This window comes from Eutrigla gurnardus (assembly GCF_963514095.1).
Source record: "Eutrigla gurnardus genome assembly, chromosome: 16".
In the NCBI taxonomy this organism is placed as follows: Eukaryota; Metazoa; Chordata; class Actinopteri; order Perciformes; family Triglidae; genus Eutrigla; species Eutrigla gurnardus.
Window position 1 is genome coordinate 4,666,516 of NC_139927.1, and position 24,871 is coordinate 4,691,386.

The window sequence follows — 24,871 nt, forward strand, 5'->3', positions numbered from 1 at the left end:
AATGCATGCAATGTACATGTTCCTGTTCCCCAAAGGATGAACCCTTTAACACCGGCCAGAACATGATTGCTGCGTGCAAGTTTGTAAACAGTTTTGATATATTTCCATGAAAATTGCTGAGCACAAGAGCATAAACATTTGACTCCATCTTTGTCCTTCTGGTGTCTCCCTTCACAACAATATAAGATTCATTACATTCAAGAAAGTTGATTTCTTTTTTAAAGTAGAAAAACAAGAAGAGCTCTGGCAACTTGAAAAATAAGGCAACTTTTTTTAATTTCCAGTGCATAATACTCCACATTCATTTCTTTCAGATCTCATCTGCATTCAGTCCATAAATAAATTTCCAAAAGGTCTCTGTGCAAATAACAAGTGTGCGATTCACAGTGCTGCTGTGTGTGTGTGTGTGTGTGTGTGTGTGTGTGTGCGTGTGTGTGTGCGTGTGTGTGCGTGTGTGTGTGTGTGTGTATCAGTCCATCTCCTTACGTCTTGTTATCGAGTCTCCTCTCCACGGACTTCAGCAGGAGCTCGGCGTACTGCTCCAGCAGAGCCATCGCCTTCTCCCCTTCACCTTTGACCCCTCGGTCCACCTGCTGTCCTTCACACTGGGAGCCGGGCCGAGGTAGAGAGTCCAGCTCGGCCTTGACCGTCAACAGGGCCTCGGACAGGACGCTCCTCATTTCTGTCTGATGGCCGTCGTCGGGTCGTTGTGCGCTGCTCTGCAGGACCTGGTGTTAATGAATAAGGCAGGATGTCCGTCAGTGTCTGTTCATCGGGTTATAGATTTTAAAAAATGGCGTCAAATTAGTCGATTTGTCAGGCGACAGATTAACCGAATTGAGGAGAAAATCAAAAGTTCTGGTTCCAGCTTCTCCAAAAGGGAGGATTTTTCGGTTTCTCAGTTGGACAAAAGAGGACATTTGAAGACGTCACCTTGGATTTAGAAGAGACTAATATGGAGGATTTAATCCGCAGATTAATCTGTTATGAAATTTGTTTTGTCAGCTGCAGCCCTAAAGTGTGCATCACAAAAAGTTGCTTGTTTTGTCCACGTCAAAACCACCAAATATATTAAGGCTGCTTTCATATCAGAAAAGAATACGAAGAAAAGAGTAAAATCTCTCATTTGAGAAGCTGGAACCAGCAAATTCTTTAAAAAAATAATAACTCAAACTAGATCTCTGTCGATCGCAGAATTAATTTAAGGTCTTGTTGTTTTTCAGCTCTATTAAAAAGAGTAAAAACGTACAGATGAGATGTGCAAAGAGTACAGTTCCTGAGACGTAACGGTGCATTAAAACAAGACGTGGGGATTTTAAAATGACAGAATTATCAACGGTAATATCTATCTACATTATGGGATGTATGACACTGAGAGGGATATGAGAGTGGCAGCACTAACAGGCGTGAAATATGAGAGGAATTATCTCTTAGCTATTATCTTCTTTTATCTGTCTTCTCCATATATTTTGCTTTCAGGCTCTCTTAACCCCCCTGTCTCCATTATCTCACACACACACACACACACACACACACACACACACACACACACACACACACACACACACACACACACACACACCATAGTGTATAGCATGGCGGTTTTCCTCAGACTGTTGTGAAGCTCCGTAGCCGCCTGCCTACAGGTTTCCACGGTGATGGAGGGATCTGCAAAGAGAGGGGAGGACTCCTTCAAGTACAGTGTTCACAAAGACGAGGCGACTTTAAAAAGCCTGCAAACACACAGTTATCGAGCGTAAGTACACACAGTACACGTTGAGGAAAACAAGGAAAAGTAACTACAGAGGAAGAATAGAAACCCACGAAGAGGCTGCTGTACGGAGAGAGAAAAAATGATTTCACAGTTTATGTCCTCCGGCAAAAAGACACAGTGGTAGGTCCTAAACGTGGGATCTGGACATCACTTAATGGCATTTATTGGAAATTAAATCTGTTGCCTGCGTGAGGCAGTTATCACCCACAGAACAGCAGGCACCGAAGTGTGAAGAACAGGATGAAGAAGTTATTTTTTTAACATGTTCAACTCGGCATTAGAGAGTGTATGAGATGCCTTTATGTGCTGAGGGAGGGGGGGAAACAATCCGCCGAGGCTCTTTGTATCGCAGCACAATGTTCGGCAATTACTATTTATCGTCAGAAAGGGAGCGTTGATGCGTGCAAATTCCACTCAAATCTTTATATTAGATTATTAGGTTTGCAAATGTGAAATGGATGTCGAGCGTTCTAAAGAGATCAACCATAAGAGGAGAGTTGAAATCATCGGGTCTCACCCGTGTCATCACGGCGGTGACAGCGGCAGGGCACAGAGACAGACAGCGGAGTGTGAGACAGACAAGCAGACTGCAGACAGACAGGCCAGGAGGCAGAGCAGCGATGGAGAGGAGGAACGGCGGCGACAGACGCGTTGATAAAGTTGTGGGAGGCCAGACCTGGCTGCGGATCAGCGCTGGGTGTGGGAGTCTGTTCGGGCACCAGGGGGCACTGTTCAGCCACAACCACCTGTGACGGCTCCTTGGCGCTGGGAGGAAATGTCAGACGTGTGTGTGTCAGTTTAAAAAAAAATTCAAACAACATGCAGCTAAATGTTTTGTGGTGAAAAGGTACCTCTCTGAAACCGAGTCTCTCTTCTGCCTCACCGGTAGAGAACGCAAAGACGGATCCAGAATCAGAGCTGAGGACAGGATGTACACAAAATCACACACACATCTGCTATTTCTGGTTCCTCATTTGTGCACGGTGAACGACTGTCTAACCTCTGTGTCCCGGAGTAGATGTGACGTCTGTGTTCGGAGTGGAAGCCCTGGAAGAACTCAAGCTCTGCATCACCTCCAGGCTGATGCTGCGGCGAGGGCTGAGGAGCTGTTTGGGCAGCGGGATGCGGGAGGGCGGCGTGCTCTGGGTGAATGAAGCTGGGGGATGGGGAGGAGTTGGGGGGGGACTAGTTGGTGAGACAGTGGAGGGGGAGGAGGTGAGGAGGGGAGATTGAACCTCCGGCTCCCCGCATGACCCCCCGCGGCCCCTGGGGAAGGAAGGGGAGCGAGGTGGAGAGCCAAACTGGATAACGTCTCCCAGCGATGGGGAGCGGCTGCTTTTGGCCATGGAGCTGGCCGTGGGGTTCATGTAGGAGTGGAGGGGCTTGAGTTTGGGGCTCTCCCAGGGCAGCGGGGAGTCGTCGGGCGACTGGGGCGACTCCGAGGAGGGTGAGGAGAAGTGGAAGGAAGGCGTGGGAGGGTCATGATGCAGGGAAAGCTGCTGGGGCCGCGTGTGCGACTCCCTTTCGCCACTAGAGGGCACCGGGGAGTGAAGAGCTGCAGGGGAACAGAAGCACTTAATTATGTTGTGTCGATATAGACTTTTAGTCTGACATTATAGAAATGTATTACTGCACATTCCAGGGCAATTATCCAGTCAGAGTAACTTATTATTAACTTACACAAGTTTAAATACACACTTGAGGCAGTTTTATCTTTTGTTATATCATATCTCATATTCAGATTTGCATAATGACTATTTCATACGGATATATGAGCTAAATTAAACACGTTAATGTAAAAAAGGGGCAGGACATTATAACCTTAGCTCCTGTTCCTTCTCAAACTTTATATTTATTTGTACATATTTTATGTCATGAGGAAAAATAAAGATCAAATCAGGTTTAACTGTCTCACCATATAATCTGACCTAAATATGACAAAAATGAAAATACGTAGCATATATATATATATAAAAAGATGACGTACGTTCTGAAGACAGGTTCTGGACCGAGTGTGATTTCTGCAAACACGTGGCCCGGTCCAGCAGCAGCGGAGCTTTGGATGACGGGATGGAGAGCCTCCAGAGGTGGGAGCCTGAAGTCTTCCTCTTCTTCAGGGGTCTGAGGATGGAAGCACAGTCTCTCTCTGGAGCCTCCGACCTGCTGAGGGGAAAACACAGAGACGAAAATCACATCTCACACAATAATTCAGCCACAAAAACAAGCCAAAATAAATGTCAGTGTTCATTAATGCTTTCCTCAGGTATGTGTTATATTTTGCATTCTTGCCATGTGCACTTATTAATATTTAAGAATCATTTATTCATGCAAACAGACTACCTTTTCTTTTTTTTTTAGATCTTTTGTATTTATGATTCATTAATCCAATCTGCCAAAGCAGCACTCGTCTAAAAATAAACCTCCTGGTGTGTTTTTCATCTTACTTTGGGCCCTCGGTCCTGCCAGGGGACCCGGGGGTCTGGTCTTCCGTGTTCCTGCTCTGGACTTCTTCCATCAAGGGCCGCACTTTTGACACGGGAGGCTTAGCGGCGTGGCTGCCTGGTTCTTTTCCGTGGCCTTTTGCAAGGAGATGTACGCCCCTACACGGAGACGATGGTTAGTGGAGGAGGCGAGCGGAATACACAATGTATTTTCTCCTACACGGGGAATTAACGGAATAAATTTGGGGGAGATATACTTCTTCACTTTAATCCAGAGAGTGAGATGGGAAGATTGTCTGGTAAACGAAATATGAAGTTACCCCAGAGGAGCCAGTTAGCTTAGCTTAGCTTAGCACAAAGGCTTGAAACGGTAAACAGACGTTTCTCTTCCTTATGCACAAGTTTATTTATCATACTCCGTCTTCCAGCACTTCTAACGCTCACTAATTAACCTGTTCTATCGTATTTGTTTAAGCCGTGTGGAAATCAAAAGGTGCAAAAACATTTGACGGGGGGATCAGGATCAGTTGCCAGGCAACCAGCAGAGACTCTATGAACAGTAACATTGCTTTTATACTTCAGTTTCTTGGACAGATTTGACAAACTAGATCTCTATTTGAATCCGTTTCCCTGTTTCCAGTGTTTGGGCTCAGCTAAGCTAACCAGCTGCTGGTTGTAGCTTCATATTTAGCATTTAACGGACATGAGAAGTGTATCTGTCTTGTTACATGACTCTCTGCACAAAAGTAAAGAAGCATATTTCTAAATTGTGAAATCTTCAAAATAGTGTTGGACAGTTAAATAACATGCTGCACATTCGTTGTCAGTGCAAATAAAAAAAAAAGAAGAAGCAAAACACTTCCAAAAACAGCTCTCCCCCCACAGAATCACCCAAACACAGATAGCGATGTCAAACTGACAGCGTCTCCAGCGGGAGGCCTACACAGCTGGTTTAGCAGAGCAGTGTGCGTGATTCCACACGGGTTTGTAATTACAGCTGTGAAGCCACGCTGGTCTGACGTGGTCAACGCTACCTGTTATTATGTCCTCTGGCCAGGAAGCGTGAAGACATGCTGAGCCGGGGGACTCGGCTCTGCTCGGCTGTGGACGTCGGGAGGCAAAAAAGGAAAAAGGAAAAAAGAGACAGTGGCAGAAAGAGGAGGGGGAAACACACAGAGACACGGGGGGAGAAACAGAAAGACTAATCAATACTGATTGCATGTGAGGTCATTACAAATTCCACATCTTGGGAAATAAATGACCTGCCCAGAGTATGATGCAAGGATATATCTGTCGAATTTAAAGGTACAGCCAGTTAGCTTAGCATAACGACTATTTGTTAATGATGTGTCCTGCTGCACTCATAGAAATAGAATAGGAGTAGAACATTCAAATCAAGCGAAGCAGAGGCCTTCTTCAGGCGTGCGGTTGCCATGGCAACCATTGTAGTCGTGGAGTAACAACGACAACAGGCGGTGAACTAGTAGCATTAGGAAGCACAACGGGCCAGAACAACAAAATCAACAACGTAATGCTGCACACACACTGTTGTAACAAAGCATGGTGGAACTGGCGGACAGCTGGCCAAATTAGAAAGCTACCTAGCTAACTGGCCGGTCGTCGGTCTCTGTATGTTCGCTCTCTAACCGGAGAGCGCCGATCACACCTTCAGGGCCCCATTGAGGTGCGTTGTCACGGTAACAGCTAACAACAATCAGCAATGTCCCGCTCCTGTTCTATTTCTATGGTACGGGGGATCTCTTTTGCTGGACTACGGCCACCGTGAGTTTCGCCAGGCTGATCGGCCACGACTCCAGGAGGGAAGGTGGATGTTTCTCTTTAAATCAGTGTGAGTGTCTCCTCGTACCCTCGCTGCAGCTCCGTTCCAGCGTCTCAAAGTTCTGCTTGAAATCTTCTTGAGCGACGTCGGCGATGTCGGTCACCGTCCTCAGAGCCTCGTCCATGCTTTTCACTTCGGCCTTTGGCTCCTCCTCTTCCTCGTTTTCTTCATTCTCTTCATCGGAGCTGTCCTGGCCCAGAGACTCCACATCTGCAGAATCTGAAGAATGCAACAGAAAACAGGGGTAATGAAAGAAAAACAACCCTCCTTGACCTTGGTACGTCTCCTGCATGCAGCGGGGGCAGGTACCAGATAATCCGAAAACAAATGACCAGCCAGAACACTGAGGCTTACGTGCTAGTATCATTTGACATATTTCTATCTGGTCTGAAAGCGAAGGAAGAATCCGAGCCTCCGCGTGCTTAAATCCCTCTCGGCGGGTATCAGCTTTCCTCTATGTTGAAGCCACATCATGGCTTTCAAGCACATCTCAGCTTTTCATTTCAAACTCGGCACTTGACACACTTTGAGATGACGTTCATGACTTGAAACAGAAATGCAGTCCGTTTAATTCAAGTTCACGCCACTGTTTCAGGAAATCAAAGATGAAAAACCTTCACTGTGCAGACCAGAGGTCTTCAACAGGGGGACTCCCCTAGGGGGGTCCGGGACCCTTAGGGGGGTCCGCAGAGTTACAGCAGGGGGTCCCAAACTTTTTTTTCTTACAAAAATGGTAAAATATGTCTTAAAAATACATTAATTCAACATCTAATTAGCAAATATAAATGGTAATTGTTGTGTTAATGTCAAATATAGAATTACAATATGTTCTATAAATATATGAATCAATTATTATTTTAATGGCTATACATACATCATTACAAAGTGCTGTTATACATGGCACTATAAGCTGCACTACATATTATATGTTATAGGGGGTCTACCTGTGGTGTAGACATTTGGTTTGTTTTCTGCAACTTAATAAACGTATTTAAACTTAAAAATGTATAATCCTGGTGAAATGTATTTTCTGGTTCATCAGAGATGCTGAAATTCTACACAAACAGAAGTGGCTTTAAATGCTTTATGTTCTCTATCCTCTATCCGTATTGTGTATCGCTTGGAACGGTTTTCGTTACCATCAAAGACGCGATCTGGGCTGGAGTCCCTGCTGCCGTAGCCCAGAGAGCAAGCGCTGTCCGGGCTGCGGCTCTCCTTGCTCTCACTGCGGATCCCTCGCCCTTCCATCCTGCAGCGCTGCTCCTTCACTAAGTAATCACTGACGTATGGACACGGAGAGAGAGAGAGAGATGAAACACTTTTGTTCTCTTTCTGTGTGGTCACTGGAGTGGAAGCATGAGTACTGAGTGGGGGAGGGGGGGGAGGTTACCCGTCCTCCAGCCTGGCGTCGGCCTCGTCCTCCTCGGGGTACAGCACGGCTCCGTCGGCCCCGCTGATGCCCTTGGACGGGTGTGAGGACAGCCAGTCAGCCGGCCAGGGCCGATGCCTCTTGGCTCTCTCCTGCGACTGCAGCTGCAGAAAAAGAGGTGACTTAGGGGTGCAATTACACACACACACACACACACACACACACACACACACACACACACACACACACACACACACACACACACACATCCTCTTTCTCTCTCTGAAACACACATCCACTCCCTACCTTGGGCTCCTGGAGGCTGGCCGTGCTGAGTCTCTCTCTGTCGTGAGGCGGGCAGTTGAGGGTTTTCTTGGGAGCGAAGGTCTCCAGCTGCCTCAGGTCCAGCATGGATTTCACCATCAGCTCCAGAGAGCCCATGCGATGAGACCAGCGCCTCCGAGGGCGCTTAGAGGAGTCGGGTGTGGCGACGGGCTAGGAGGGGATGGAAGAGTTGACCCATGAACATGAACTAGAATTTGACCACGTCATGGGCGGATGCCTCCACCGACCAGTAAAGATGCAGTTCACATCCACAATGAAATCACTTCACTTTTTTTACACGTGTGTGTGAAAATCTCATGAACTCTTTGATTTATGAGGTCACGACGACCTTTGACCACCAGAATCCGTTCAGCCTGGATGTTTTGTGCCAAATTTGAAGTAATTCACTCACAACCTGAAAACACAACGCCTCCAGTAACAGCTGTTGTCGGCGTCGAGGCATAAAAATGTCAAACTGCCGTGCTGGAAATTCAAGATGAGTACTTAAAGTGTCACTTTTTCTCCTCCAGATGTACAAATCTCAAGACGGGGTTGTGTGATCTAGTTTTTAGTACCCACACTTTGGATTTCACATTTTTTTTAATAATTTTTAAGACTCAGCAGGGTATCCCCCTCCCCTCCCCTCCCCTCATTCCCCAGTAAATCACAGAGGATTTTAATCTCATGTGTGGTGGAGTGAAGCCCAAGATCCTTAAGCCACTTCAGTCCTTCTGAAAATGGAAAACTAAAAGGGACAGCAGACTGTAGCAGCTTCTAAACTGTTCACCGGCTTTTCATTTAAACCTATAATAATTATTATATCATAGGTGTACTTCACTTTCCATGAATGGGATGTACTTTACATGAAATGATGATAATAAAAAATACGACATACTGCATTATAATGGACACATTCAGGTAAAATGTGAAAAAGAACATTTATTGAATCTGCACTCTACCAGCTTTGTCGTCTATCATTCATCGTCGCTCTTTAGAAATCCTTTCCTGCCTGTTTTTTTATATTTCTACAGGGATAACAAGATGGTGCAACAGTTCTTGACATTTAATATTTTCATGCAAACACGTTAAAAAGCATTCTTTTCTTTAAACTGATATAAAAAAGTATTTTCATATTGAATACAACCACCAACCTTTGTGGGCTCCCAGTCCTGTCCTTCATCCGAGCCGCCTGTCGTATGAAAGACAACCAACCACAAGCTTTACAATGATGGAATAATGCCGGTTTGTGAATTTATTTGCACATTCTTGAAATAACTGTAAAACTGTACATATTATTGTTATATGGTGTCTTTATGACTGCATATCTTTAAAGTATTTATGTTTATGTTCCTGGCTGCAGTACTTTGCTTTATTGTTTATTCTTTGGTATTTGGAAGTGAATTCCTTTCTGATTCACATTTTTTTTCTGATATAAATTTTTTTATTAATCCAAGGCCTCCAGAGAGAGAACTAATGTCAGGATTTCTCTCCAACACGAGTGGTTACACCTTAAAGTGTCAGTCCGTAACATTTTCATCTATTTAATTGTCTTTTAAGTTCCTAGAAATAGGATCTCCGTGTCTGTGGTGACATTCCTGCGCAAAATTAAAAATGAGTGATGCTTTTTACGTCAGTCAGCAGCCGTTGCCCATGAACTACTCATGGAAGTATGCTGCGTTTACTTGTAATCAGAAAGATGAGAGAGTCGACACCGTTGGGTGAGGGAGATGAGGTTCCAGAAGCTCGCCTGCAGTTACATCTAACCGCCAGAGAGGCCGCTAGAAGCAACGTGTCTCAAATGTTACGGACTGCCACTTTAACGGACAACGTGAGGTCACCTGGTTCATAATCACAGCGTACCTGTGTCGTCCTCTCCGTGGCTGCTGTCGGAGGAAGTGTTGCCGGCGGTGTCTTCGGGGTCGTTGGCGTCGTCGTTGGCGGCTCCCTCCTCTTCCTCCTGCTCACAGTCACTGTCAGAGGACAGGCCGCCCAGACTCGGGGCGCTGTACACCTCTCGCCTGCCACCAAAATGATGCGCATCCAGTGAGTAATCAGCCTCTATACTTCATCACGAAGTTTATTAATAGATAAATGTCAATGGCGGTCGTCACCTGAGACTGGAGGTCTTGCAGACTGGTGAGTTTGGGTTCTGTCGGAGCTGGCGGAGCCTCTCTCTCATGCTGATTGTCAGTTCTGGAGCCAGTCGCCACACAAAGATACAGCTGGGAGATAAAAAGCATTCAGGCATTAAAAATTAAACATTTAATTTCAGCTCCACTATTGAGGAAACTGTCTGCAAACACATTTTCCTTCTCATTTCCTGTGGCAGCAGAGGCTGGAGATGATTTTAATTTGCTGCTCCAATCCTGGTTATCTATAGTCATTTTCTATTCTAGTGCACTATTCATATTTGGATGTCTCCTTGTTATTGGATTTCTAATTTTAAATATAGAGCTAATGCTTGTTATCTTTTTTTTAGGGGATGCAACTGAATTGTAATAATCTAAATTGGGCATTGTCTCCAGTAAACTTCAGGAGTCAAAGTGAACCCACGTTCCTCACCTGTCCCCCGACACAGAAATCAAATGCTTGCAGTCGTTGGTGAACTTCATCCCAGTGACAATCTCTGCAAAACACACACCAAAAAAAAGGAAAAAAAGGAATTATGGTTCCTGACAATTGACCATTCGCTGAGCAAATGTTGAATATAAATCTAATTTTGGGAAAAACGAAAAAGCCATTACAGAGAGAATCAAGGATAGAGGTCCATAATGTGGGATTAAAGGATATAAAAAAGGTTAACAAAATAAAGATAGAGCCAGAACATCACCTGGCGATCGAGACGGAAGACAATGAAACGAAGGAACAACACTGTTCCTGTAAAATCGGACAGCTTTATTCACCGTTACCATCATTAAAAAGCTAAATCAGAAGTGTTTACATTCAGGAATTTGCGTAATAAAAAGTGCTACAGATTCTGCTAATGTTAGCTCGTGTCAAAAACGTATACCCCATCCAACCTCTCCAGGTTACCAGGTAAGTATCACTATGACACATAGTCCAACCACGACTCGCTCAAAAGCAACAAAACCAGCTTGAAAATGATGATGGATAAGCCGGCTGATGTTACGCTATGATTGGCCAGTCTTCATTTAGAGGGGCGGGACTTAGACTCAGTTGTAGGTGATAAGATAAAAGTGTAATTAACTCACACATATAAATATATATATAAATATATATATATGTGTGTATGTATGATGTGAGGTGCAAGTGTGTGTTCTGTTACCAGAGTGTCCATCCATAGTCGCCACACATTCCCCAGTGTAGAAGTCAAAGATGCTGATGATTTTATCTGAGCAGCTGGTGGCCACGTATTGACCGGAGGGATCAAGCTGAACCTGCCGGGACAGAGGACAAAAGAGTCAGTATATATATACATATACTGTATATAAATATATGGAAAGTGCGGTGCTGACGGTGGAGGAAGGTGTTACCTTGAGCAGACTGCCGTCCTCACTCAGTGATCCCTTATAGAGTTTTTTCTGCTTGCCACTACTGATGTTGAAAATCCTGCAGTCAGAAGAAAAAAAAAAGGTTTTCTTTCAAGCTGCAAACCTCACGGACCTTGAAGAAAAAAAAACATGCCCAGCGCTCACCTGATGCAGCGGTCCTGACACCCTACGGCAGCGTACTTGCTTGTGGGGTCTACAGCCATGTCGTACAGGGTGGTCTTCCTCACCGTGTGATGGGAACGCCTGAACTCGGTTCCTCTCTCCGTCTGTGGAACAAAGAAAAACACCGTCAGAGAGAGTGATCTGTACTGTTTAATTCAGAAGAAATCACACTTTGACACTGACGACACAGCAGCGTAAAAGAAAACGTGTACGCTAAAATGTTTGTGTTTTAAGAACACTTTGATTCAGCGTTCGAGTTCAGCAGCTCTGAGGAAAGCTTTGAGTGCTTTGATTTGCACTTTGAGTCTCCGTCAGAGAAGAGAGGATGCTGAGAGTCCGCAATGATTTATTGTTGCTCGTTTCAGCATCTCTCATGGATTCACGTTTTTGAAAATCACTAAATGATTATCACGGTTTGGAAAGAAAGTAACAAACTTGAACTTTGCTTTCAGGTATCTACAAATTGCATAGCTGAGTTTAAAATCATAACATAAACATAAATATATGCATCTTTAAACATGGGTATATCCTCATTTAATTTGCTTAAATGCATGAAAGGCAGAACATTTAGTATTTACCTCAGTTTAAGTTTGGAGGAGTAAATACTTTTCAAAGTTTAAGCCGTAGAAAATCAGCGTTTCATGGTCAAACATGACAAATTATGCTTAATTGAGAACCCTTGGAAACAAAGTGCAGGATAACAGACAGCACAGACGATGCTCATTTATGGGAGCACATGCCTGTCACAACGAGTTTCTAAAACGAACGCTCCAGAAATGTCTGGACGCTGAGAAGAGGCTTTCCAGAAGACTTAACAAGCTGTTGTTTATTGTTCTCTGCAAAACTTAACGAGTCACTGCAGTGGCCTGAATCGCGTCTTAAGTTTTTATAAAGAACGTTGTTACTTATGCAAGTCTTGACCGAGTGACCCAGAAGCAAAATCTGGATGGAAGCATGCAGCAGGACGTCTCTCCATTAGCTTGGAAACCTGCAGTGCCAAATGCTGCTTTTTTGTGGAAAACGCTGTCGAGTTGTATTCGCAAACGTAAGCAAAATATATTGTTTTGCCACAGTGAGTCCTTAGCGTGTGGAATTCATTCATTAATAATTAATTCTAAGTCGAAAAGCAATGAAGTGGGCAGAGAATGTTGCTGATCCAAGCAACTTAGCTCCGTATTGTGTCGTTTATAGGCAGAGAAATAATTATCAGTGTTTTTTAGGAAATGTTTGTTGGCTTAGCGAGTAACTGTTGTTGAATCAGAATGTTCCTCCGTAGCAACATTAAGCAGTAAGCAGGAGAAACCAGGCATTTTACTGCGATGTTAGAACAGCAGCATGAGCTCAAAATGTGCATCGCTTTTATTCAAAAGCAAAACAAATTACATAACAGCAATGTGGGTTTATTGGATATTCTACAACAGATTCAAGGAAAGATACATACTTGATAATATCAATAATAATAATAATAATTAGGGGTGGGTAAAAATATCGATACGGCAATATATCGCGATACTTTGCCGCCCAATACAATATTGATTTTTCAACTCCAAAGATTGATTTAAAAAAAAAAAAAATCATGTTTAGACACGTTGTGAATGCAGTACTTTATCCTTTTTCATTTTATTATTTTTATTATTTGTTATTATTATTATTATTATTATATTCATTCCAGTGAATTTAATGGGAATTAATAAAATGGAGAGGCTGTTTTGAATGAAATAGTTTTGACTCAATTTTCCTCTGATCAATATCATCTGATGTACATATACAGGTACTTGTGTTTTCATCTTTATTTATATTGCAATATCGTGATATTGTGATACGTATCGTATCGTGAGGTTCTTGCCAATACTCACCCCTAGTAATAATATTAACTTTATTTATATAGCACCTTTAAAAACAGCAGTTTACAAAGTGCTTTTGACAAACAACAAGGCACATACGGGTCCATACACATAAACATATGTATATATACATATATCAACAGAGCAAGAGAAATGATGGTTGGAAAGATCAGGTGAAAAGACAGTGGAAAAAAAATATTTAAAATAAATCAAATATTTAAAATAAATCAAATATTTAAAATAAAAAAATATTTTAAAAAATGATATTTAATGAAATTACAAATAAATAAAATAAAATAAAAATATGATTAAAATGTAAATAAAAATGTAAAAAGACGACATCACATGAAAGCAAGTCTATAAAAGTGTGTTTAAGAAGTGATTTAAAAGAAGTGATTGATGGTGGGAGATGGTGGATTGTGCCTCACCTTGTGTGCGGTGCGGAAGTAGATGCTCTTGTCTGCCCCACAGCTGATCATCCTCACCTTGTTCTCATTGGCTGAAGAACAAAGATGAATATCTGTCATTTTTTTCCCTACAATCTACTAGAAAGGTCTAGAGACACAGATAATTTTATATATCACAGACTAAATGAATCCAAAATTAAAAATCAAGGCCAGTATCTGATGCCAACAAGAGAAAAAAGGCTGTTCTTCTCACAAACAAAGCTCCACTTAACACATGTATAGTTGTCATCTATTATCTAAACAAGCAGAGCTGCGAGCGACATAAAAGAGCGCGGCTGAATGGAGATGAAAGCGAGGATTAAGCAAAAGATTAGCCGTCAGATGTTCTGACGGCGTCTGGAGCGGCTCACCAGCGAAGCGGACGGCTGTTATGGATGAAGAATGCTCATCAAGTGTCTGCAGCAGACTGTAGTCATCCTCGGCATCCAAGACGTGGATGAGACGGTCCCTGCTAGCGGTGGCGAGCAGCTTCAGACCTGACGGCAGCGAGGCGACATAATCACACACGCAGGCGGACACGCAAATACACCGCCATCATGAAAACGCTATGAAACAGACCTGTTTCTGGTTTACTGTATTCAAGACAGAGGATCTCGGCATCGTGGGCCTCCACTCTCAGAATCTCCTCCATGCTGCTCAGATCGTGAACCCTGTAGAGTGTAAAAAAACGCATTTTTTTTAAAGGATGGAGGTCACCTCAAGTCAGCCGTCAGTGTCAGTTTAAGCCTCCGTGTGCTACCTCAGCATCCCGTTGCGATCCCCAGACGCCAGGTGTTTGCCGTCTGGACTCACACAGATGGTCCTGATGCCGGTCCTGCATTCTGCCGTCTGTCCGTCTCCTGGTTTGTCTGCACTCATATTTGTCAAACACCCGGGATCAAGCAAGGCGCCCGTGTTTCCGTCTATGTAGATTATATTCAGGAGATCCTGCAAAAAAAAAAGAAGCAAACGACGGATAGAGAAACATTACAAGGAGGAGTCGTGCCTCGGAGATTTTAGACGTAGAGATATCGACGGCAGACTCACACTGCTGAGGATGTTCTGAGAATGAGTTTGTGTCCAATTGTCCGAGCGCCAAACTCTGATGGTGTTGTCAGCCGAGCAACTGAGGAATGCACCGCATGACAAACCGGCACCGAACTCCCCGGGAACATCTGGGAACATCTGACGAAGGACAACAGACGTGGCGTTTAGTCGGGGAAGGTCAGGGAATATTAATGATGTTGAGTTCAGGATTTACATTCATACTTTTCCATTTCAAATCGTGTGTTTTCAAATGCTCATAGTGAAGAAGATCATCATCGCTATCGTGAGTTACCATCTCGGGATATTTACCTCGATGTCCCCGACACAGGCAGCATGGAAGAGGGCAGAGTGCACCTTCCCCACCCTGTTGACGTCCCTCACGTCCCACACGTACAGACTGTGGTCGTTGTACACGCAGCTGAGCCACTGGCTGACGGGGTCATAGGTGACGGCGACGGCGTCGGGGTAACGGCCGTCAGCCTTGGTGGAAAACAGGTGGCTGATGGGGAAAGAGGTTTGGAATACACATTCAGAGATCACGCCATAACAGCGACAGATGACATAAAACACTGTAGAGGAAGTGGCCAAAGTAAAGTGTGCCTACTGAATCATAAAGAAATCAGAACGGTAGCTCACAGTTTATCATTTTTACACCCTGTATGATATAATATTCACATCACATCTGTCTAGACTTGGAACGCATGTGGTGGTTTAGTAACTTACGATGAGCTTAATATACTGCACCACTTAAACCGCCACCGAAATATTCAGGAGTTATTTAGACCGTGAATCATTTTGAGCCTGACGTGGCTCCCTGCCGAGGAACAAAAAAAAAAAATGGCCGTGCTGCTCCTGAGCTCTTCCTCACCTGGCCTCCGTGATGGCGGAGACGTCAGAGCCGAGAGGGTGCGGCCGCGGCAACGTGCCGGCAAAGTGAAGGTCGCCGGGGTCGAAGGCTCGCACCGTTCCGTCGGCGCAGCCACAGAAGATCATATCCTCCGACAGAGACAGCGACTGGGCCACGCCCGTCTACGAGGAAAGACATCAGCTGTTGTTTACAGACGGAATCTGAAAGAATCTTAACGGACTACAACATCCAGGAATAATCACTGCTATAAAGAGAAATTGCAGTTTCATAATTAAGTGTAGGGGAGTCCACAGCAGTCCTAATAATGATAAAGGTTACTGCAGGTTCCTATAATGCGTCCTTATAGGAGATCTTCCCAACACAACCGGTACTCGCCCCTGCTCCTAATCCCACTTTGATCCTCTGACAGGAAGCAGGATCCTCTCGCACACCTTCATCGCCTCTCCATTAAACGCCATGAGCACTATTCTACAGCACTTAGTGAGGAATACATGAATATACTGTAGATTTAACACCGCCACCGGTAAAGGAAAATTAGATGAGTGAAATATCACATTAATGGTGTAGACACCCACTGAATCAATAAAGAGCAGAATGCATGTTTCATAAAAAGCCAGTGGCGTCGCATTTTATAGCGCTTCAAAGTAAGGAATGTGCAATTAAGGCCATGACGCCGCCTTCCTTTTCAAAACACGCTTATGGATGTCAATCTGAGATGGAATAGCTGGCAGTAAAAGGCCTATCTGAAGGTACAGAAAGGCTCCAAGTAGTACTTAATATACATATATATATATATATAAAATAAGTGCTTCATTCCGTAGCGTGAAAAGATGCTTTCCTATATATAATCTGGACAACGGACAGACGAGGTGGAGAAGCAGTAAATGATTTTGGTCATCGGGGTTAAAGTGAGAAAATATGCACAAATCTATTTTATTGTAATATATTCCCATGTATGCTCATCGGAGTCATCGCGAGTCAGCCCAGCGTCTCTACCTCTCCCCTTACACCGTGCACACGTGTAGCGGAGGGAGTTGCTATGGTTACGTGCACGCTCCGTGTCTCCGTCGCTCACAATCTCTCTGGCAATGTACCGTTCTTGATGCACAATTGGTTTTCATAGCACCCTCAATTTAACTTAGCAGCGGGTGGCTGTCTCTCGACTTCTTCCAAAAGTTGACGTGGTGTAGAGTTGCAGGAAATCTGTTTTAAATTACAATTTTTTTTCAGTATTGCTCATATTTAGTCCCCCCATTTCAAAACCAGGTGCTCACGTTGAGCACAGATCTTTATTATTGATGTTTTGAAGAAAAAGGTATGTGTAATATCTGGTGTGTATGTCTGAAATGATACCCAATAAACAGAAATTAGCAAAAAATAATATATAGAATAATATAGTTGAATAGATCTGCCTTACAGCTACGTGTTTAATTGATCTTTAGATTATTGCAATGGCAGAGTGGTAGTGATGGTAGTGATGCTGTGGTAGCAACCTGTCAATCACAAGGAAGCCCCGCCCCTAAAGCATCCCCTGCTTTCTGGTCTGATTGAAGAAGACTTGAAACTAGAGACCATAAACTCATGTTTACAATGTTTACTGAGATAATAAATCAAGAGAGAACATTTTTCTCATAGACTTCTATACAATCAGAGAGGAGTCGCCCCCTGGTGGCCAGTAGACAGAATGCAAGTTTAAGACACACTGCCGCCTGCTAGAAACACCTATCCCCTTAAAACTATGTGTACTACAACAAGATAGAGAGTGAGCTCCAGAATAACTGTAGAACAGGTTTTTTTACCTTCAATATGAACCCAATCACTATCCCCTTCATCACTCCCATTAATAATTCATAAGATTAAAAGCAGTGGTAGATAAAGAGCCCCAAACAAGCTCTTTGTCACTGCCGGATACTTCCTGCGAGCCACTCACCTGCAGGTCCACCCACTTGTCCAGCATCCTCTTGCTGTTGAACTCGCACAGCAGACCGGACGAGGTGATGCAGAAGGTGGAGTCAGAGGCGGAGCCCCGCCCACAGGCCACGTCGCAGAAGAAGTTGTTCCTCAGCTCGCCCAGCAGCCCGGAGCGGCCCAGCAGAGGGACGGGGGCGCTGGCCTAGATACCACAGAGGGGCGAGGGTTAGCTGAATACCGTCCACGCTCACACCCGCGTGTCAACATTACATCCTTAACATGTGTGCATGCATGTAAGATTTTTCTTTTTTGCAAAGAAGTGGGATTTCTTAGTGTGAAAAAAAAACACAGTAAAATGTGTGATTTGTATTGCAAAACTATTTCACATTTGTTAAGTGTTTCTTTATTTTATTATGTTAACAGTTCGATGCAAAGTGCACTGAAGTGAAGACACTCCGGAGCAGGGAAATAAAAATGAAAATGAATATTTTCAAGGCTGTAAAGATTTTTCAAAGTGTGTTTCGTAGAATAAAAAAAACGCTTCTGAATGGAGTAAAAAGGAATTACAACTCCAGGAACTACCAAAGCAAAGTTGCATCTTTAAATGGCTTACACAAACTTTATAAAAGACACACCAACGTGTATGTATTACCTTGCTGGCCTTGCAGTGGTCCAGATACCAGAATTTGACATGTCTGTTGCCCACGGTTACAAAGTAGGAGCTGTCCTCGGAGAAAGACACGCCTGTCACCTTACTCGACACCTTGTTGGCAGCAACGACGACGTCTTTCTGCAAGGGGAACAAAAACCATGCATGTCAAAGACGGCGTTCTGCGTGATTTCTTTCTACACGATGCCTTCTAGCTTTGCACTGATGTGACAAACACGATGGAGCGTTTCCTCTCCACAGAGCCGGCTGCGGGTCTACGAGGCGTACCTTCCACGCCCAGACGTTGACCATCATGTCGTGCTGGCTTCCCACGCTGACGATGTATTTGCCGCTGGGGGAGAACGCCACGCAGGAGACGCCATATTTGTGCCTCTGAAGCTCCGACACCTGGCGTCGTTCCGCCACATCCCACAGTCTCACTGCCGGCAGGTGACCGCTCTGGTGGAAGAGACAGTGAAAGACAGTGAAAATCATTGATTGCCATTGAAGAAAAGGTTCCTTCCTGCGTCTAAGTGCTATATTCTATTGTTTTAACATTCCCCATTCAGTCTATCCAGGGTCACAAATAGATTATCCTCTGCTCACTGTATACAGCGACTTGTCCCTTGACCTGTTCACATTATTCTCAGAGGGATCAAAGGGTCAGCAGGCTATTTGCGTGGCTTATTATTTTAGCGCGGCAGAACGACCCTTTCGAAGGTCAAAGTTAAAAGGAAATTCGGCAGTCTGAAGGACGCTGAAATTGGATGACATTCATCTACAGACTGAGCTGCATACAAAGGAGACACAAAGAAAGACGTATATATAAAAAAAAAAAAGATATGCATGTCTGCCTCCCGCCTGTCCTTGATGTAAATCAGCTTGAGTGTGTGCGAGAGACATTTCTTATTAGATCGTTCACCCAGGAATATCTTCTCCTCTTTCAAGGCTTTTAGGAAATCCTCTGACGGAGCTGTGATGCTTTCAGCGTTTGGTTTCTCACTATTAACATTTGGCTGGGAGGATTGACCTTGTAAACTTGTATATTAAGTAGTTCAATATAAAAATCTGTTCTGTCATACTGTAAAAAAAAATCTGTAAAATACTCCATAGTAGCAGTCTACCAAATTTGGTTCCTTTTCCTCATCGCAGTCGGTCATTTGAACTTTGGTCTCTGCCGTCATAGCAACCACTGCGGTCTCATCCACTTACGCACAGAAGGCTTTAATCGGCTTTGATTGGCTGCTGCGGCTTAAGATAGCATAGCGTGTTGAGGCACGCGCTGTTACCACAACACAGATGCAGATGCTTGACTGACACACACAGTGGAACGTGAGGGGAGCCGAGTCCTGCATCCTGCCGGTACATCCTCAATGAAACATGCATGCTCCTCTTAACGTGGACTAGCGCAGCCCGCAAGATTCACCGAATTCTGGTGAATGACAGCAAAACTGCAGCAATAACCGCGAAGACTCACCTCTCCTGTGACCAAGTACTTGCCATCGGGGGAGAAGGATAGAGCTGTGATGGTCTTTCTGTGAAAAGGGAGAGGAATTGAGAAAGACAGCTTTGCCGGTTTGACATTGTCTCCATTTAAATGCAGATTGTATTTGTGTTTTAACTCACCTTGAAGCGTTGATAATGTGGTGCTGTCTCTTCTTTTTGGGGTTCAGCAAAACCACCACACACCTACACAAGAAAAAAAAATGTTTTTCAATATATTATATAATACAACAATGCATTTCACTTGGAACAGATCTTGTGTTTGGTATGTGTGGTACTGAGGAAATAGTAAAGTGGAAAATTACCGGGCCAACTTTCAGGTGTTTTTTTTTTTTTTCATTTATTTAGTCAAGGTGTTCACAAGAAAGGCAAACACTTGAGTAGGAAAATAACACCTTTTCAGGTCAAGCAATAATTGAACTTTTCTCTGTGGCATTGCTTAACATACTGAGTGACTATGAACCATGACCTTGATGTAACACAGGAATCCATATAACATTACTCTAATAGCATTTATACAGAAGTAATCCTAAATGTACGAATCTCAGTTGGATTAAACTTTGTTCTGTGACCTGTTTTTTTAAAGAAGAAAATTACATTCCACCATATAAAAAATGCCACATCACTGTACTCGTTCGTGCATTTAGTGTTAATCAAAATTAAAAACACTATAAAAGTGAACTCGCAAAAACCGTTGAACAACAAACTACAAAATTATTACGTCCGACATTTATTTTTTTACAATTCGTCCCGACAACAAAGCACTTGAACGTGACATGCTCGTCATTCCGACTACACAAGTGGGAAGTAGGATTTTCCGACAAGCACGTGAAGGCAGCAGAAGCTACAGCCCTGTTAGCTCAGCTAGCTAGCATAATGACTGTGAAACAGCTAGACTGGCTCCGCCTAAAGGTCACATAATCCACCTAACACAACACAATTAAATACAATAGTAGTCCCAGTGTGTTAATTTGGGAGATTTTAATAGGTAGAAGTCCGTGAAAAACAAGGCTAGCTGTCTCACCCGAAGCTAACGTCAAAGCAAGGCTTAGCTAATCGGCTTCCGGCGCTAGCTTCAATTTACCACACAAAGTCTCTTCTACGTGTATTTCCCAAATGCCAAAATAACATTTTGAGATTTAAATCAAATAAAACGGCGTGGGAAAGAGGACGAATAAAATGTACTCGTAGGTGAAGTCCGTGAGGCTAGCTGTCGCACCCGAAGCTAACGTCGAAGCTAGGTTAAGCTAACGTTAAAGCTAGGCTAAGCTAATCGTCTTCTGGCGCTAGCTTCAATCTACCATACAGAGTCTCTTCTACGTGTATTTCCCAAATGCCAAAATAACATTTTGAGATTTAAATAAAATAAAACGGCGTCGGAAAGAGGACGAATAAAATGTACTCGTAGGTGAAGTCCGTGAGGCTAGCTGTCGCACCCGAAGCTAACGTCGAAGCTAGGTTAAGCTAACGTTAAAGCTAGGCAAAGCTAATCGGTTTATGGCGCTAGCTTCAATCTACCAGTCTTCTACATGTATTTCCAAAATATCAAAATAATCCTTTGAGATTGAATCAACTAAAACGGCGTGTAAATAGGATGGACTATTCTGTTATAAACGTGACATTAACCTACCTGTTGTGTCGTAACTGAGATAAAGCAAATGTCCACCAGACGCGTGGACATAGGCTGGGTAACAGAAATATGAACACCACACAAGGGTTAATGCTATTATTCTCTTCCGATATTCAAATAATCAGATCATATAGTTTCCTGCTAATAAAACTTCCTCTTCACAACCTGTTGGAGAGCAGCTGTTTGAAGCTGCCAGGTATTTAGCCGTCTGTGCCAGGAGACTGCAGCCATGTTGCCACAGCTTGTGCAGATTTAAACTGGGAGACGGCAGGTGGGTTGCCAGACTGTGCACAACTTGGGGAACGTAGGCTATAAAGCTTGCTAAAATGGCAGGCAGACACACACACATTATGAGAACATAAATGCCGAGACACAGCGTGCTTGTGTTTTTACAGTCTGGCTTCACCGTGGTGCAGCATCGACCACCGTAGATCTGAATCCTCCAAACCCTGCGGTTCACACTTCTCCTTTTCTGCAGCCGAGCCGGTTAACACAGCCGGTGTCACTGTTTGCATGAAATTAACAATACTTCACAGCGCTCTTTAAATCACAGAGAAGAGTTGAAGAAAGCCCTCCCCGAGGATATGGATAAAAAAATAAAAAATGAAAAAACAAGGCTTTGGAGTTTCTCTGATGAGAAAAGCCCGCTGAGCTCTCCTCCTCAGTTCCTCTGAGATAGTGCAGAGATAACACACACACACACACAGATGAACGTCTGTGTGAGGTGGATATGATAAGGAAGTGTGGAGCACTGATAAGTCAAAGGTCAGATCTGGAGATAAGGATTTCAGAAACGATCTCTTACCCTGCAGGATAGGCGACTAGACCAGATCGGGGGTCACAAGCCAGACCACTGTTTCCCGAAGCTGTGACTCCGAGCACCTTCTCCAAAGTCACCTGGAGAGACACAAAGCAGCTTTGTTTGTTGAGGATTTAATCACAGCACAAGTTGGTGGACACAGAGGGATAAACACCAACGGTGATGTAACTTCCTCGTCAATGAATGGAAGACAGAAATAGATTGGTTTGGTTGCAACACGTGAGGACGTCAGATATAAAAAATAAGATATTACACTCAACTATATTCCTAGAACGTGGAAAATCCAACTTGTGACGGTGGCAAAGGCTTGCATGTTTTTATTTTAAACAACATAAGTTGTAAATGTACTCCACACACGTCATAAGAATGAAACGGTTCCTCTCTTAAATGAAAGTTAAGAGCTTTGCTGTGCGATGTTAGAGGTTCCTCCGACACTCGCTTCAATAAAACTTAATCTCCCGGGACAGAACAGGAGGATTTCAAGAGTTTTAATGGATTTGGGGGAATATTTGGAAGATTATCTATATCCCACGAACACATGAAAGAAGGAGACATTTTCACTGCTTGTCCAAGTATGTCGTTGATTTCTTTAAAAAAATAACATCTTTCCAGAAGTTTTGAATACACATGCATGCTTGTCAATAGGATAATCTAATAATAATATTGGTTTATTAGTTAGATGGCAAACGTTTTGTTTACGTCATCTTTTGGAGATGTGTTTAAGAGAAACAACAAACAAACAGAAATAGGATCAGATTGAACCTGGTTATTCAACAGAAGATGTGACAGAAGGCTTGGCAGGACATGCTGTCTGTCTGTCTGTCTGTCTGTCTGTCTGTCTGTCTGTCTGTCTGTCTGTCTGTCTTGGGAATTATAAAGCAGCTGTTCAGTGTAATTGATTAGTCTGGAATGTACCTTTGGTGTCCTACTGACACATGAAATATTAATGGAGAACAATAAAAAGCATGACGACTTGATGTCAGAATCACGGTCTCAACACTACTGAGAGCTTTAGTTTATATATTTATATTAAAAGTATCACATTTGAATAAGGATCCCTTTATAATAAAAAATGGAACCATAGGATTTATTGGTAGTAAATGGACACTTTGCGAGTTAAAAACGTTTCATAAGAACACACTTTGGGTTGCCAGGTTGGGAAAAAACAATTAGGTTGGTGGTTAAAATCTCTGTTTGTGCATAATACAGTTATAAATGCAAGTTATCATTGATAAATGCTTGAATTAAAACGTTTTCTAACTATTTTGTTTACAAACTGGCCATCCAAAAGTACTAATCTATAAGACATTAGGAACGTATTATTTGACATAAATACAGCCATTAGTTGCATCTTTAAACTCTTTATAAGGGGCTTTAATAGAGAGTGGCACCTTTTCCTCTTCAGAGGTAATTCAGAGTGAAGCTGAACTCTCAGAGAGGGGTGTGAGTGCGGTTGAGTACCTTGCTGCTGAGGCTCTCTTTGCCGCTCTTCTTGTGCGCGCTCGACGGAGAACGCAGCAAATTCCTGATGCGACTTTTGATCGTGAACGCGTCTCCAGGCATCCTGCGTGCGGCGGCGCTGCTCGGGGATCCGCTGCCGGTCCACGGTGACCACAAGCCGGCGGGAGGAGGAAGTGGATGCCGGTGGTGGGGGTTGGGGGGGTGCAGCTAATCCCTTGAGCAAGGTTTTACGGTCCTCCTCTGGTCCGAGTCGCTCCTGAACCACTTGAGGACTGACCGCTGCTCAGCCGTTCGCCTGCATGACATCACGGATTAATCTCCACCTGCACCGGTCTCATGATTACATCAATGATCGCTTTTGTTTGCTGTTGTACTTAATTTCATTTAATAGGATTACAGAGAGACTGGGGGGGTTTAAAGCCACACGGCGGATGTCTGTGTGTTTGATTGGACGATACAATGTTCATGCATAGCGGTCCATTTGTTCTTTTATGCCTATATGCAAATTTCCTCAAGTTAAATGTAAAATCATTAAGTCAACCAATTAAAACAATTAAATGCATATTTACCGGTACTTTTGTTTTTCTAAAAAATAGCTTACTTGATCTAATAAACATTCATTATCATGTTAAAGTGTCAGGTTGTAACATTATTGAACGTCTGATTGTGTAATTTACATTGAAAGCACCACGTGACCTCCCCGACCCGCCCCTCCTCCTCCTCCCTGTGACGTTGATGAATGATTTATAGGATCCGGTCCGACCTCCTTGTACAAACAAGCCACGCCCCGCAATGACGACAGAGCACCCATTGTAGAGAAAATAAATAATAAATAATTTGTAATTGTTATACAATCCCAACATCAACCATATAAACATATATATATATATATATAAAACAGGATAATCAGTGTTAAATGGATGGATATATAAATAGCCAACATACTGTATATCTATCTATATATGATATATAGCATAATAGCTATATGATAGATAGCTTAACGAAAGCCAAATCATATATTAAATATAAGCTGATGACATCACTGTGATAATGCAAGACAGCTTAACTGTGGTGTGCTGTTGCTATGACGACAAACTAGTAAATACCCCGTCAATACCCTGCTCACATGTAAATACCGTTTTTGCCGTTTTCGTGGCAGCTTAAATTAAATAAAAACAAAATGTTGGGTTATTTGCTTCAATGTTCTTTTTCTAAACAAATCTTTCTTCCATCTACGAATAAAAGAGCTCAATTCTGTCCCCAAAACATC

At 43.3% G+C, this 24,871-nt stretch overlaps 1 protein-coding gene across 1 annotated transcript; it reads right to left on the bottom strand.

The window, feature by feature from the left end:
- Positions 1–428: 428 nt before the first annotated feature.
- LOC311026804 (mitogen-activated protein kinase-binding protein 1-like) lies at positions 429–23,850 on the bottom strand. The gene is made up of 33 exons (XM_084030501.1): positions 23,602–23,850; positions 22,126–22,217; positions 19,814–19,876; positions 19,665–19,722; positions 18,476–18,646; positions 18,191–18,328; positions 17,558–17,740; positions 15,628–15,788; positions 15,069–15,258; positions 14,760–14,897; positions 14,473–14,660; positions 14,292–14,383; positions 14,084–14,209; positions 13,695–13,765; positions 11,405–11,526; positions 11,243–11,318; positions 11,035–11,146; positions 10,311–10,374; positions 9,860–9,970; positions 9,609–9,766; positions 8,900–8,937; positions 7,731–7,919; positions 7,446–7,588; positions 7,195–7,334; positions 6,083–6,274; positions 5,250–5,316; positions 4,219–4,374; positions 3,762–3,937; positions 2,775–3,329; positions 2,626–2,692; positions 2,292–2,539; positions 1,583–1,668; positions 429–728 (listed from the first exon to the last, which is right to left on the bottom strand). The coding sequence occupies exons 1-33, from the start codon at positions 23,701–23,703 to the stop codon at positions 483–485; spliced, it is 4,719 nt and encodes a 1,572-aa protein (XP_083886627.1). The 5' UTR covers positions 23,704–23,850; the 3' UTR covers positions 429–482.
- Positions 23,851–24,871: the final 1,021 nt, after the last annotated feature.